We start from the raw sequence: 17,108 nt of genomic DNA on the forward strand, positions 1-17,108 counted from the left end.
ATTCAAATACCAAACCTCTTACTATTCTGCCATGAACTGAAACTCTGGTCAGCTTCCATAGGATTTAGAGGTTAGAAAAACATAACTGGTCAACTTTTGGCCATTGCAGATGTCTTGGTAACACTTCATTTTACAGTACTCTTTCCACAATGTCTGATATTATCAGGAAATTATATGGCAACAAATGGATAGGCTAGAATTCAACACAATTGGTAAATTGTACCAAAGAAACAAATAAGTAATATATTGGTTAGCCCATTACTGTATAATTAACATGTAGGCCTACCATACGTTTTCAGACTTCAAAACCATTTCTACACAATGTTCTCAGTTTAGCGGAGCCTAATGAAGACAATTTACAGAGAATGTAACCTGTAACCTCCATTGCCACATGATCCTTCTTGTCTTTCTAAGGCGTTGTTGCTCAGTTCATGCAATGTCGTACAGTCTTCCGTTGAATCCAACTGATTTGGCTTGTTTCAATGAGAGGGTTTCTCAGTCACCATCTCTTTCTCATGTTTGAGTGGAGTCATGAAAAGAGTTGAAGCCCTCCCAAACACTGTCCTCTCCTTGTCAGTCTGGGACGGTGTTTCCCGCCCACTCGCCGACCGAGCCAGAGCGCTGCCTGGGATTAATAATTCAGGCTGGGTAGATCAGGCGATAAGCACCGCTGTTTTGTTCTGGGGATGCTGCTGATGTTTGAACAGATTTGACAAATAAAGAGGGGGCTTTTCTCCTATCATGCTCCCCTTCTTCCCCCTTTCCTCCCCCACCTCTCTCTCCCCCTATCTCCAGTACTTGCAGTGGGAAGTCCAAAAGAGGCCGATTTCCGCTGTGGCTCATTCTTATCCCGCTGCTCTTATACAGAGATACCCAAAGACCTCAAGTCAAAGCCCTCTGTAAACTTTCCTTATCCTTCAAAGATCAAGGTCAATGTCTAACACAGGCACACTTTGCAGCTCAGCAATTCTGTTTGTCCATTGCGATGCAAAGAGGTGTCTGCTCTTTTCCAAGGTTAATTCACTGGAAAGGTTGTGTACAGCAAGCCTATTGGGCCATCCAGTGGAGAGCACTGTAGGTTGTAGGTTAACCACCGTCTCAAGGGGAAAGAGAAGGGGGGAGAAGGCTAAGCACATTTCTTTGGCATAGTGGTTGGTTAGGAGAGACTGAACAGTGCTGAATTTGTCATTGTTTTTTCCTCTCTCTTCCTTTAGGTGACGTTGGGGAAAGTGCTGAAAACCATTGTGGTGATGAGAAGCCTGTTCATAGACCGAACCATCGTGAGAGGATTCAACGAGAACGTGTATTCCGAGGATGGCAAGGTATTGCTTTAAATGGGAGGTTTTTGCCCAAACAACTGGATTGAGTAGTACTGCATGTGATAGTGAGGTGCAACCCTCTCTCCATTGCAAAAATACAAGTACGGTATTTTTTTTACTTGACATAAGAGGCGTCATACTAGGCATTCAGTGCCTTCTGAAAGTATTCAGACCCCTGGATTAAGTAAAAACAATTATGCAGCAATCTACACACAATACCCTATAATAACAAAGCGAAAACAGGTTTTAGACATTTTTGCAAGTTTATAAAAACAAAAATACCTTATTTGCGCAAGTATTCACACCCTTTGCTATGAGACTTGAAATTGAGCTCAGGTGCATCCTGTTTCCATTGATCATCTTTGAGATGTTCCTACAACTTGATTGGAGTCCACCTGTGGTAAATGCAATTGATTTGACATGATTTGGAAAGGCATACACCTGTCTATATAATATCCCACAGTTGACAGTTCATGTCAGAGAAAAAACCAAGCCATGAGGTCGAAGTAATTGTCCGTACAGCTCCGAGACAGGATTGTGTCGAGGCACAGATCTGCGGAAGGGTACCAAAAAAGGTCTGCAGCATTGAAGGTCCCCAAGAACACAATGACCTCCATCATTCTTAAATGGAAGAAGTTTGGAACCACCAAACTGAGCAATCGGGGAAGAAAAGGCCTTGGTCAGGGAGGTGACCAAAAACCCGATGGTCACTCTGACAGAGCTCTAGAGTTCCTCTGTGGAGATGGGAGAATCTTCCAGAAGGACAACCATCTCTGCATCACTCTACCAATCAGGCCTTTATTGTAGAGTAGCCAGGCGGAAGCCACTCCTCAGTTAAAGAAAGGTACATGACAGTCCGCTTGGAGTTTGTCAAAATACACCTAAAAACCATGACAAACAAGATTCTCTGGTCTGATGAAACCAAGATTAAACTCTTTGGCCTGAATGCCAAGAGTCACGTCGGGAGGAAACCTGGCACAATCCCTACGTTGAAGCGTGGTGGCAGCATCATGCTGTGGGGATGTTTTTCAGAGGCAGGGACTGGGAGACTAGTAAGAATCGAGGCAAAGATGAACGGCGCAAAATACAAAGAGATATCCTTGATGAAACCTGCTCCAGAGCGCTCAGGAGCTCGGACTGGGACAAAGGTTTTACCTTCCAACAGGACAACGACCCTAAACACACAGCCAAGACAACGCAGGAGTGGTTTTGGGAAAAATTTCTGAATGTCCTTGAGTGGCCCAGCCAGAGCCCGGACTTGAACCGGATCAAACATCTCTGGAGAGACCTGAAAATAGCTGTGCAGCAACGCTCCCCATCCAAACTAACAGAACTTGAGAGGATCTGCAGAGAAGAATGGGAGAAACTCCCCAAATACAGGTGTGCCAAGCTTATAGCGTCATATGCAAGAAGACTCGATGCTGTAACCGCTGCCAAAGGTGCTTCAACAAAATACTGTAAAGGGTCTGAATACTTATGTAAATGTTATATTTCAGTTTTATTTATAAATTAGTAAACATTTCTTCAAACAAGTTTTTGCTTTGTCATCATGGGGTATTGTGTGTAGATTGAGGGGGGGGGGGGGGAGATTTAATACATTTTAGAATAAGGCTGTAACGTAACAAAATGTGGAAAAAGTCAAGGGGTCTGAATACTTTCCGAATGCACTGTATATCATCTGTACACATCCAAGGAGAGCTCAGTCCTCTTGAGAGTTTCCTGGGTACCATGAATGGGTCTCTCTGGGCTATGTTTTCAAAGTGACCTCATATAGCCTCCTGTCGAACAGTTTTGTTAGAGGGCTAACAGTTTCCAGCTGCTAACGTAAGAGTATGCAATCTAGGGTCTGGACCTACAATCCTCATTGTCAGTTTTCTGTTGGCACTGTTGAATCATTTAGATGATGGCTTCCTTTATCACTCTCTCCCATGAAAAGCTTGTAAAGGATGGGAGACATTGGCTTTCCTCTATGATTTCCCGTCTGTCAGTCCCTCGTTCATTTTGAATATGGCTCTGTGTTGGCGTTTCGCCCTCACTCCGGGACTCTTTGAACTGACATGACTATGAGGAGGCCATCAAAGCCACAGAGAACTAGCACTGTTAATTAAGCCAATGAATGGGAGACTTTTGAACCTCCCACTACAACAGTGTTGTCTGATGTACGCAATTGTGTGTGTGTTCATGCATGTGTGTTTACAATCAAGCTCTTACATATACTGCCACAACTAACCAGGTACTTTATAAAGATAATCTGCTCCTTGGAAAATGTTTTGTAGTCCAGACATTCCCAAAGCGCCACCTAGGATGACTTAGACACAACAGCAGCAGCCAGGGTTTAGTTTAGGGTGTCTTGCCTCGTCTGCTCCGTCCCTCAGGGTCCACCATCCCCATTTCTGCCATTTTCTCCACTAATTATCATATTGTAAGAAGCAGCAGGAGCCGCAAGCTGAGCCTCCTAGCGTACAGAAAGAGAGAGGAAAAAGGAGAAGGAAAACTGCACTATCAAAGGAGGGCTTCAAAGGCTATCTAAGGCATCTCTTGGGTAATTTGCGATCCTGTATTCTTCCCCCTTCAAAGGGTCTCTGTGTGTCGGGAGTGGGTAGAGGGACAGAGGGGGATCGAATCCGATTTCTCTAATAAATGCTGACACCAGGCCTGTTTGATATTAGATTCAGGGGAGCGTTTTGATTTGTTAACGCCTTTGAAAGTGTTTGGACAACCTTCACACAATCTCCTGCTCACCTCTCCTCATTTACTGTAGGACCATGCAAGCCAGAGGACAGTAGGGCGGCAAGAAGAGAGGAATCATTTGAGCAAAAAATATAGACATGATCAAAATCCCAGAATGCAATGCTAATGAATGGTATCACGAATACCAAGAGAAAGTTGTTGGCGTTGTCAGTCTTGATGATGACGAGGACAACATATTTACTCCAATCCCATTGTTCTGAACTCACCAAAGGAGCACTTGGTATGATTTGCATCATATACAACTGAATAAAAGAATGTGTAATGGTTTGAAAATGAATAATGGCAATCATTTCTCCTTTTCTCTCCTCAGCTGGATATCTGGTCGAAGTCAAACTATCAAGTATTTCAAAAGGTGAGACCTCATCTTTATGTGTTCACCCCAGACTGAGGTGCAATGTCCACTTGGCAGGCGCCAACCTGAGGAACTCATGAATAGTCACGTAGGTCTCCATATTGTGGTCCAGTCGTCTCTCTCTCATTGGGCCACCTGTTACTGTGTGTTCTTCTCTCTCACTAGTCAAGCCCTGTCATACCAAAATATACTCTGTTTCCTGTTGGATTTGATTTTAAACTAAAACCACTTTGCATCATAATCAGTTCTGGCAAGCATACAGAGATTATGAGTCGTCCTCACTCCCCTCCCTCATAAAATCTCAACAGGCAGGGGCATGGCAGCCTATGGGCAGCCAACCGCCACACACACCAGTGACGGCAATGAAGCCAACATGAATAGAATGAGAGCACACAAATGTGTCTTTCATAAAGAATTCTCAATTATATGTTTATGTCTATTTTCTTTTTACTTTTAACGTTCGATCAGCTTTACTATTACAGATAGATTTGGCTTCCATCAATGTAATTGTCTGCATCATTTCCAATCCCCCATATATTTCAAAGGTTTGGACACCTACACCTACTTTTTTTAAATTTATTTTTTTACTATTTTCTACATTGTAGAATAATAGTGAAGACATCAAAACTATGAAATAACACATATGGAAACATTTAGTAACTAAAAAAGTTGGTTACTTTTTAAATGTTAGATTCTTCAAAGTAGCCACCCTTTACTTTGATGACAGCTTTGCACACTCTTGGCATTCTCTCAACCAGCTTCACCTGGAATACTTTTCCAACAGTCTTGAAGGAGTTCCCACATATGCTGAGCACTTGTTGGCTGCTTTTCCTTCACTCTGCGGTCCAACTCATCCCAAACCATCTCAATTGGGTTGAGGTCAGGTGATTGTGGATGCCAAGTAATCTGATGCAGTACTCCCGTCACGCTCTTTCTTAGTCAAATAAACCTTATACAGGCTGGAGGTGTGTTGCGTCATTGTCCTGTTGAAAAACAAATGATAGTCCCCCTAAGCGCAAACCAGATGGGATGGCATATCGGTGCAGAATGCTGTGGTAACCTTGTGAGTTAAGTGTGCCTTGAATTCTAAATAAATCACTGACAGTGTCACCAGCAAAGCACCCCCATAACATCACACCACCTCCTCCATGCTGCTTGGTGGGAACCATACATGCGGCAAACATCCGTTCACCTACTCTGCGTCTCACAAAGACACGGCGGTTGGAACCGAAAGTCTAAAATTTGGACTCATCAGACCAAAGGACATATTTCCACGATCTAAAGTCCATTGCTCGTGTTTCTTGGCCCAAGCAAGTTTCTTCTTCTTATTGGTGTCCTTTAGTAGTGGTTTCTTTGCAGCAATTCAACCATGAAGGCCTGATTCACGCAGTCTCCTCTGAACAGTTGATGTTGAGATGAGTCTGTTACTTGAACTCTGTGAAGCATTTATTTGGGCTGGTAACTATAATGAACTTATCCTCTGCAGCAGAGGTAACTCTGGGTATTCCTTTCCTGTGGCGGTCCTCATGAGAGACAGTTTCATCATAGCGCTTGATGGTTTTTGCGACTGCACTTGAAGAAAGTTCTTGAAATTTTCTGCATTGACTGACCTTCATGTCTTCAAGTAATGATGAACTGTCATTTCTTTTTGCTTATTTGAGCTGTTCTTGACAAAATATGGATTTGTTTTTTTACCAAATAGGTAAAAATATCTTCTGTATACCACCCCTACCGTGTCAATACACAACTGATTGGCTCAAGCGCATTAAGAAGGAAAGAAATTCCACAAATTAATGTTTAACAAGGCACACCTCATGAAGCTGGTTGAGAGAATGTCAAGAGTGTGCAGAGCTGTCATCAAGGCAAATGGTGGCTACTTTAAAGAATCAGTACCAGTCAAAAGTTTGGACACACCTACTCATTCAAGGGTTTTTCTTTATTTTTTTTACTTTATTTTTACTAATGGACAACAACTCTTAGGCTTCTACTTCCAGCTTATACATACTATTTGCATTTTACGGACACAGTATAGTTTTACAATTGTTATCGTTTGTTTGTTTTTAGTCCCATCCTTCAGCTCCACTCAACCCCTCCCATCTGTCTCTGAACACCATCCAATATTTTCATAGATTCTACATATTGTTGTTACGGCAGATTTCCTCCTCTTCGTCTGAAGAGGAGGTGTAGGGATCGGACCAAGACGCAGAGTGGAAAGTGTTCATATTTTAATGAAAGAAAACTGAACACTTCAAGATACAAAAACAACAAACGTGACCAAACCGAAAACAGTCTCGTGTGGCACGAACACTGACACGAAATATAAACACCCACAAACACACACGTGAACCCCGGCTGCCTAAGTATGATTCTCAATCAGGGACAACGATTGACAGCTGCCTCTGATTGAGAATCATACCAGGCCGAACGCACAAAACCCCAACATAGAAAACAACACATAGACAACCCACCCAACTCACGCCCTGACCATACTAAATAAATACAAAACAAGAGAAAACAGGTCAGGAACGTGACAATTGTAAATTAAAGATAAAAAGAATTCTAAGACAATTATTAATCGATTGACTGTGACTTTTTAAGTCACCCAGCAGTGCTATTTGCAAAGTTGGCTCCAGGTAAAGGTTGCAAATCTTAAGCCATTTCTGAACCTGCGACCAAAAACAATCTACATATGTACTAAAACAGTACCAAAACAAATGATCTAATAATTCTGTCTCTTTGCAGCAAAATCTGCAGAGGTGGGATGGTTGTATCCCCCATATATTTAACATTCTATTGGTTGCAAGAATTTTGTGTAATAATTTAAATAGAAAAACTCAGTTTTAAGTCAAATCAAAATGTATTTGTCACATGCGCCGAATACACGTGTAGACTTTACCGTGAAATGCTTACTTAGAAGCCCTTAACCAACAGTGCAGTTCAAGGAGAATAAATATTTGCCAAGTAGACTAAAATAAAAAGTAATAATAAAAAGTAACACAATAAGAATAACAATAACGAGGCAATGTACAGGGGTGCACCGGTACCGAGTCAGTGTGCAGGGGTACAGGCTAGTTGAGGTAATCTGTACATGTAGGTGGGGGTGAAGTGACTATGCATAGGTAACAAACCAACAGCGAGTAGCAAGCAGTGTACAAAAGGGATCAATGTAAATTGTCCGGTGGTGATTCAATTAATTGTTCAGTAGTCTTATGGCTTGGGGGTAGAAGCTGTTGAGGAGCCTTTTGGTCCTAGACTTGGCTCTCCGGTACCGCTTGCCGTGCGGCTTGTTTTCTATGGCTTGTTTTAAAAATAGCAATATTTTAGAGATGCTTTCATTTTCAAATAACCGAAAGTGAGAGGTTGTAATCTGAATAAAAGGGAAAAGGTCATTCTTGAACATGGAGTGAGATATTCTTACTAATCTTCTAGAGAACCAGTTTGGATTTAAGTATAACTTTTGAATGACTAAAGCTTTTAGTGAGAGGTTTAATATTTAATTATTTCTGCCCTCCGAATTCATATTCATGATATAAAGAGGCCCGTTTAATTTTGTCTGGCTTGCCGTTTCAAATAAAAGATCATCTTCTTTGCTCAGATAATTTAAAAAAACAGGTCGCTAGGTGTATGCAAGGTCATAAGCAAATAGGTAAACTGGGATATGACTAAAGAGTTAATCAGGGTGATTTTCCCACAAATAGACAGGTATTTTCCTTTCCACGGTAGCAAGATCTTATCTATTTTTTGCTAACTTTCTATTAAAATGTATTGTAATAAGAGAATTTCTTTCTTTTAGGATATAAATACAGAGTATGTCCAATTCACCGTCAGACCATTTTATTGGTAAACTACAGTATGTTTATTTCTTGATCTCATTCTAATGCAAACAGACCCGGTCTGATGGGGAGGGAGGGACGAGGAGGGCACCTGTCAGCTTCCCCTCCCATCTTTCATTGCACTGGCAAGGTCTGACTTGTGACCGAAGCCTCTTACTTTGTTACCTGTCCAGTCATATACCTTACATCTTCTTTGGGGATAACTTTTTCCCCGGTTTTGATATGTTTTCCCTGCGCATGTACTGTACTGCCTGCCATGTGCTAGTAATAGCCATACACTCGTCATGTGTCTCCAGATGGTCAAAATGCAATAGCAATGGACATATTGACTGGACACAGCAACAAAATGTCAGAATAACTTGGTTCATCAAAGTTACATAATAAATAGCAGCATATAATTGCATGTGGGATGAATATTAGATTTTGATCAAAATATTAAGAATAATAAGATGCCTAGTCACTGCCAAGTGAATGTGTAGGAGGGAGAGATGGATACAGTATATTCTATGATTAGGATTGCTCCAATGATAACCCTGCGCTGGTCTAGCAGACTTCTATTAGTTATGTTGAAAGTCGAGTAATGATTGCTCAGGCCTTGAAAACATGTTTTACTTGACTGCTTTTTTTGATTAAGTTATGTAGTACTCACTTGCTCATAAAATCATATTGAATTGAAAAAGAACTGGCAGACTTATTGTGATTGTATTGTCTCAGGCTTAGCAGAGGGAATTGGAATGTTTACACATATTCAGCGACAATGTGTTTTTACAATCCCTGGTTTTTCTCTAAGGTTACGGATCACGCCACCACTGCTCTGCTGCACTACCAACTCCCCCAGATGCCCGACGTGGTGGTACGTTCCTTCATGGTGAGCACATTCACAAAGCAAACCCTCTACATAACTTACTCCCAGCCCGTGACTGAGCTCCACTACTTGATAATCTACTCTGTCTTTGGTCCAATATCTTCACCATATACACATAGCTGAAGGATTGCACTCGCATTGCTGTCTCTATCTTATCACACCTACAGTACTGTTAAGTACCTGTTTTTGATTGAAAGCTCTGTAACAAATATTTGAGGAAGGGGTTAAAAACTGTCAGGCTATTACTGGATACAGTGCCTTGCAAAAGTATTTATCCCCCTTGGCGTTTTTCCTATTTGCTCGGAGTTGCGTTACAACCTGTAATTTAGATTGATTTTTATTTGGATTTCATGTAATGGACTTACACAAAATAGTCCAAATTGGTGAAGTGAAATGAAAAAAATTACTTGTTTCAAAAAATTCTCAAAAATTAAAAACGGAAAAGTGGTGAGTTCATATGTATTCACCCCCTTTGGTAAGAAGCCCCTAAATAAGATCTGGTGCAACCAATTACCTTCAGAAGTCACATAACTAGTTAAATAAAGTCCACATGTGTGCAATCTAAGTGTCACATGATCTGTCACATGATCTCAGTATATATACACCTGTTCTCAAAGGCCCCAGAGTCTGCAACACCACTTAAGCTAGGGGCACCACCAAGCAAGCTGCACCATCAATACCAAGGAGCTCTCCAAACAGGTCAGGGACAAAGTTGTGAAGTACAGATCTGGGTTGGGTTATAAAAAAATATCCGAAACTTTGAACATCCCACGGAGCACCATTTAAACCCATAAAAAAAATGGAAAGAATATGGCACCACAACAAACCTGCCAAGAGAGGTGCGCCCACAAAAACTCACAGAACAGGCAAGGAGGGCATTAATCAGAGAGGCAAAAAATAGACCAAAGATAACCCTGAAGGAGCTGCAAAGCTCCACAGCGGAGATTAGAGTATCTGTCCATAGGACAATTTTAAGCCGTACACTCCACAGAGCTGGGCTTTACGGAAGAGTGTCCAGAGAAAAGCCATTGCTTAAAGAAATAAATAAGCAAACACGTTTGGTGTTCACCAAAATGCATGTGGGAGACTCCCCAAACATATGGAAGAAGGTACTCTGGTCAGATGAGACTAAAATTTAGCTTTTTGGCCATCAAGGAAAATGCTATGTCTGGCGCAAACCCAACACCTCATCACCCTGAGACCACCATCCAATGTTTTTCATCGGCAGGGACTGGGAAACTGGTCAGAATTGAAGGAATGATGGATGGCGCTAAATACATGGAAATTATTGAGGGAAACCTATTTCAGTCTTCCAGAGATTTGAGACTGGGACAGAGGTTCACCTTCCAGCAGGACAATGACCCGAAGCAAACTGCTAAAGCAACACTCGAGTGGTTTAAGGGGAAACATTAAAATGTCTTGGAATGGCCTAGTCAAATCTCAGACCTCAATTCAATTGAGAATCTGTGGAATGACTTAAAGATTGCTGTACATCATCCTTGAAGAATGGGCAAAAATCCCAGTGGCTAGATGTGCCAAGCTTATAGAGACATACCCCAAGAGACTTGCAGCTGTAATTGCTGCAAAATGTGGCTCTACAAAGTATTGACTTTGGGGGGTGAATAGTTATGCACGCTCAAGTTTTCAGTTTTTTTGTCTTTTTTCTTGTTTGTTTCAGAATAAATTGTATGTTCAAAGTGGTAGGCATGTTGTGTAGATCAAATGATACAAACCCCTCAAAAATCCATTTTAATTCCAGGTTGTAAGGCAACAAAATAGGAAAAATGCAGTTATAATGCAGTTGACTTGGGGGGGTGAATACTTTCGCAAGCCACTGTAATTAGTGGTTGTCAGGCAAAGCTCCCCTGTCCCGCTGAAGCTTGTAACCAGTCTCCACATGTACAGTCCTATGGAGGAAGTACCTCAGGAAGCATACTGTACAATAGACTTGTCATTGTTACTGCGTGATGTGTAGGTACCATCGGAGGTTTTTACTCCTTACTTCCTGGAGTGCGGGCAAGATTATGCATTAGTCTTGATGTTGGCTGTAACGGTCATGGAATTTTGGATGACAGTAATTGGTCAGCCAAATGACCGCGGTCATCATTATAACTGTTAGAATAGAAAGAAGAAAAAAGTTGTGTGTATATATATATATATATATATATATATATATATATATATATATATATATATATATATATATATATATATATATATATATATATATATATATATATACACTGCTCAAAAAAATAAAGGGAACACTTAAACAACACAATGTAACTCCAAGTCAATCACACTCCTGTGAAATCAAACTGTCCACTTAGGAAGCAACACTGATTGACAATAAATTTCACATGTTGTTGTGCAAATGGAATAGACAATAGGTGTAAATTATAGGCAATTAGCAAGACACCCCCAATAAAGGAGTGATTCTGCAGGTGGTGACCACAGACCACTTCTCAGTTCCTATGCTTCCTGGCTGATGTTTTGGTCACTTTTGAATGCTGGCGGTGCTCTCACTCTAGTGGTAGCATGAGACAGAGTCTACAACCCACAAGTGGCTCAGGTAGTGCAGCTCATCCAGGATGGCACATCAATGCGAGCTGTGGCAAGAAGGTTTGCTGTGTCTGTCAGCGTAGTGTCCAGAGCATGGAGGCGCTACCAGGAGACAGGCCAGTACATCAGGAGACGTGGAGGAGGCCGTAGGAGGGCAACAACCCAGCAGCAGGACTGCAACCTCCGCCTTTGTGCAAGGAGGAGCACTGCCAGAGCCCTGCAAAATGACATCCAGCAGGCCACAAATGTGCATTTTGTACACCTCCACAGGTCTGGTTCATCCTTGGGAGCAATTTCCAAACGCGTGAAGGTACCACGTTCATCTGTACAAACAGTAGTATGCAAGTGTAAATACCATGGGACCACGCCGCCATCATACCGCTCAGGAAGGAGACACATTCTGTCTCCTAGAGATGAACATACTTTGGTGTGAAAAGTGCAAATCAATCCCAGAACAACAGCAAAGGACCTTGTGAAGATGCTGGAGGAAACGGGTACAAAAGTATCTATATCCACAGTAAAACGAGTCCTATATCGACATAACCTGAAAGGCCGCTCAGCAAGGAAAAAGCCACTACTCCAAAACCGCCATAAAAAAAGACAGACTACGGTTTGCAACTGCACATGGGACAAAGATCGTACTTTTTGGAAAAATGTCCTCTGGTCTGATGAAACAAAAATAGAACTGTTTGGCCATAATGACCATCGTTATGTTTGGAGGAAAAAGGGGGGTGCTTGCAAGCCGAAGAACATCATCCCAACCGTGAAGCACGGGGGTGGCAGCATCATGTTGTGGGGGTGCTTTGCTGCAGGAGGGACTGGTGCACTTCACAAAATAGATGACATCATGAGGTAGAAAAATTATGTGGATATATTGAAGCAACATCTCAAGACATCAGTCAGGAAGTTAAAGCTTGGTCTCAAATGGGTCTTCCAAATGGACAATGACCCCAAGTATACTTCCAAAGTTGTGGCAAAATGGCCTAAGGACAACAAAGTCAAGTTATTGGAGTGGCCATCACAGAGCCCTGACCTCAATCCCATATAAAATTTGTAGGCAGAAGTGAAAAAGTGTGTGCGAGCAAGAAGGCCTACAAACCTGACTCAATTACACCAGCTCTGTCAGAAGGAATGGGCCAAAATTCACCCAACTTATTGTGGGAAGCTTGTGGAAGGCTTCCTGAAATGTTTGACCCAAGTTAAACAATTTGAAGGCAATGCTACCAAATACTAATTGAGTGTATGTAAACTGCTGACCCACTGGGAATGTGATGAAAGAAATAAAAGCTGAAATAAATCATTCTCTCTACTATTATTCTGACATTTCACATTCTTAAAATAAATTGGTGATCCTAACTGACCTAAAACAGGGAATTTTTACTGGGATTAAATGTCAGGAATCGTGAAAAACTGAGTTTAAATGTATTTGGCTAAGGTGTATGTAAACTTCCGACTTCATCTGTATATATAATAAAAGATAAAAAATTCACACATTTCCTCCTCTGCTCCGCTCCTGACAGCATGTGCTGCTGCAGGGAGGGGGGCTTTGCTAGGCAACCGAAGACTGGTTTGCTACAACACCTTGCTTGTTTCAGCAAGGTGAAACAAAGTTTCATCATGTTGTAAAGACTCCATGTTACCGCAGAACAGACTCAACCGCACTAATGCCTGGCTATCCTGTCTTCAGTCATCTGTTTGTTCCACACGAAAAGAATGACAGTTATTTTATTTTCATGGCAGTCTTCATCCATAACCGCCGGTTATGCAGTAATTGTGCCAGCCCTACTTGATGTTTTTAAATAGCCCGACTGTCCACTCTGCAGACCTGTGGCCCTAGTGCTGAGGTGAGGGAGATTAATTAGCCACTCCGGTGTTGGAGACCTATTCTGATCTGGCCTGGCCGGGGTGTGGTGGCTGGGTCCAATCATACAGATCAACGGCTCTGCTTCAAGGGCAACACCCGGGCGCCTCCATTACAAGCCTGTCCTCGTTTACAACTTGACTCTGTCTAGAAAGACATTAGCACAATGTCTGCAATCAATCCAGTTTAAAGGAACAGTTGGCCTAAGTCCCGCCTTAAGTAGCCTCTAAGCAATAACACAAATATGGCTTCTTTGCACCTGTTTTGCAGTTGCTATTCCATAGGCTTTGCAAATGCATAACTCTCTACTTACCTATAACCGTAGTCTTCTCCTTGCAGCGCTAACATGAGATTGTTGTAATGGGTCTTTTCTCACGCCGCCCAATGAGGGTGGTGATCATTACGCTGGCCGGTGATGAATCGGGGAGCAGGTTTTTAATCCTGCAGATGGATGGTGCCAGTGAATAGGTTTGACAGGTGTGTGACTGTGTGAGGGAGGTCTGGCAGTGTGGCTGGCTGGTGCCGACTGATGGGCTGGGAGAGTGAGGGGGGCCCGAGGATGAGGAGAGACTCCACTCACACCCCTGGGTGGATTGACCACAATCCCCACATTGGTGCTCTGTGTCTCTGTCCTCCTCGCTCTCTATCGCTCTCTCTCTCACCATGTCAGCTCATATGTTCATCAAAATATCCCGTCATTGAGTTTTGATACATTTGATGTGTTACTAGAATCAGTCTATTGGTGAATCCTTCTGAGAAATATATCACTGTCTTCCTGCCTGAATTTCCCTTTTCTTTTCTCCTTGTCAGACCTGGCTAAGAAGCTACATCAAGCTGTTCCAGACCCCGTGTCAGCGTTGTGGGAAGTTCCTGCAGGAGGGCCTTCCCCCGACCTGGAGAGACTTTCGCACCCTGGAAGCCTTCCACGACACGTGTAGGCAATGAGGAATCAGCGGGGAAAGGTTCCATTAGAAACTGTTCTGACACCCCATCTAATAAGACATGGCAAGACTTCACCTGCTCTTCAACCTCTGCCTACACTGTGCATGTAGGCATCAGCACTGTTGTTTATAGACTGTATGTCACTGCCTTATAGTCCTCTTCCTGATTGAATGGGCATCAGGAAGCCAACTGGGTTGGAATGGGAGGGAGAGGGATCTAATCAAATCTGCCAAGACTGCCACTATTGGCTCTTCTGCCCTCATTGCCACATAGGGATGAGCCAGTAGTGGCAGTCCCGGTGGTTTGATTTGAATTGTGTTGTTGTCCTCCCACTGTGTAGGATGATGTCATATTAATGAGTCTACTCACGTTTAACCCAATCTCACACTTTAACCCAATCTCACAGCTCCAAATGTTTGCCATATAATAAATTGTTCAGTGCTCCTGCTCCAGCCCCCTTTTTATTTAGGTTCTGCACAACCAGAAGCTCCAAATAATAATAAAATAAGTTATTTCTCAGCAAAGTTAGAGCGAACACATTTATGGCCCAAGTATTGTGCAGTTTGTTTGTCATTGTGTTGTATCCCTTCTGTACAGGAGCTGGGTTTAATATTTCATGAACCATGCTGGATATGTGGAGGAAAAAGGCTTTTTTGTGAGGCGGGAGTTAAAAAGGCAGGTGTAGGGAATTGCTCATTTTGTAGAATTAGGCGGCAGACTTTTTTGTACACTTTCAAAATAATCTGTGCTTTTTTTTGATAACCATTGTCTAAATAAAGTACAACATTTTGTTTAATAGTGTCATCTTATTTTAAGCTTTTGCAGGATGGAGGAAATGGTTTTGCCAATTCTTAACACAACCAAATATGAATACTTTTGAACATCTCTAGTCTTGTTCATCAACTTTCAGATAGACATTACCCATGCATTTCATCATTCGTGGGACTCTTTGTGACTCTGAACAGCAGTTTTTGTCAAGGATCCTTGGCTCATTGTCAAAGAGCATACAGTCAAATGCCGTTTCAATTTTTTTGACTACGCGCAATACTGACATTCTGAACCAAGGTATTTTAAGTCACGGATACACGCCGCATACAAGATTCTCTCCTAACGAAAAACTTAGTTGCACACTTCTGAGAAAAACAATATGAGTTTACAAGAGTGGTTCAGATTGCATGAAGCATGAAGCATGAAATTGGAATGGGCCTTTTGTATAGTAACCTTTCCAGCACAATAGGGACATCATGCTGTGCCTCTACTGTACAGGTTCCCTTCTGGCTTTCCAGCTCTGAATTATTGATTTTGTTTATGTTACTTTGTAGAATCAGCCACTGGAAGAGCTAGTCAGATTAAGCAGAATATGAAGAATGGTGATAAAAGCGTACTGTTATCCATCTCCTCCATAGGACAGCAGGACAGGACCGTGTGTCCGTCTGCTTGTTCTGTCCGTCCGTCCACAAGAATTAGTCCATGCTCCGTTCAGAGAAGCTCCAAACATCCCTTCCCTCCAATTTATTTGCTGTGTGAAATAGCCACCGGGCCTTCATCAGAGTGTAATAGTGTGATTGATGGGCAGAGGAGGGCGATGTGGGGAAAAGAGAAATGGGCCGGTGGCTAAAGAAAGCACAGCTGATTCATTCCCTCTAGTCGAGTGTACAGTCAAGCCCAGTGTAGCCCACGTGTTCTTATTATCTCTCTCAATTATCTTAGCATTCGTACACGTTCAACTTGTAGTCTGCACAGGGGCACGTTTAGTAACAAACTTAGTGAATGTAAAGTATTTTATTCTGTCAATGACATCAGGCAAGTACGCCTAGTACTCAATAGGCTCTATAACAAACCTAAAGCAATGGTAAATCGTAGCACTATAGGTTTGTGGTTGTGTCCAAAATGTTTTGGGTGTTTTCACAACCAGAATTATGGGCGCAATAGCTGGTGGTGGTGTGAGGGCTGGGTAATGATTAATAAACAAGTTGTAAATGTGTCGAGGCTTGACCCCTTACTGGCCATTCATAACGTGCTCCACATCTAAATATGTGGTTGCTACACGTTGTGTTTATTTGGGTCCCCATTAGCTTCTGTAGAAGCAGCAGCTGCTCTTCCTAGGGTTTACAAAAAAAACACAAAACATGACCAGTAACAAAACACTGATAGACAAGGACAGTCACACATGTTTAAAATACAACAATATACAAATAATACAACAAAAACAATACAAACAATACAACTAACAAATAATGTATGTGTTTGTGTGTCCCCTCACAGTCCCCACTGTTCCATGAATTGATGCTTGAGTAATTGGAGATGGAAGGGAGTTCAACACGATCATGACTTTGTATGAAACTGCATTGCCGTGAATTCATTTTTCGACATGGGACAGTGAAGAGACCCCTGGTGGCATGTCTTGTGGGGTATGTATGGGTGTCTGAGCTGAATGTTATTTGATTATACAGACAATCTGGAATTTTCATCACAGTAATATGTATCATAAAAACTAGAAGAGAAGCAGTTCATCTCTTGTGAACCCAACCAGGAAAGACTGGCATGCATGTTGTTGATGTTAGTTCTGCTTTGAGCCAGGGGCTATTCATCATGATAAATATCCATTTGGTTAACAATTAAG

At 42.1% G+C, this 17,108-nt stretch overlaps 1 protein-coding gene across 1 annotated transcript in view; it reads left to right on the forward strand.

The window, feature by feature from the left end:
* Nucleotides 1–15,281, forward strand: part of LOC129825989 (mediator of RNA polymerase II transcription subunit 27-like) — an 85,454-nt gene extending 70,173 nt beyond the window's left edge. Inside the window, exons 5-8 of the mRNA XM_055886210.1 lie at nucleotides 1,215–1,322; nucleotides 4,381–4,422; nucleotides 9,046–9,123; nucleotides 14,354–15,281. Of these exons, the coding sequence (XP_055742185.1) occupies nucleotides 1,215–1,322; nucleotides 4,381–4,422; nucleotides 9,046–9,123; nucleotides 14,354–14,488 (363 nt within the window). The 3' untranslated portion in view covers nucleotides 14,489–15,281. The remainder of the gene's footprint in view (nucleotides 1–1,214; nucleotides 1,323–4,380; nucleotides 4,423–9,045; nucleotides 9,124–14,353) is intronic.
* The last annotated feature ends 1,827 nt before the right edge of the window (nucleotides 15,282–17,108 follow it).

The sequence above is a fragment of the Salvelinus fontinalis genome, chromosome 28 (assembly GCF_029448725.1).
Source record: "Salvelinus fontinalis isolate EN_2023a chromosome 28, ASM2944872v1, whole genome shotgun sequence".
Taxonomy (NCBI): Eukaryota; Metazoa; Chordata; class Actinopteri; order Salmoniformes; family Salmonidae; genus Salvelinus; species Salvelinus fontinalis.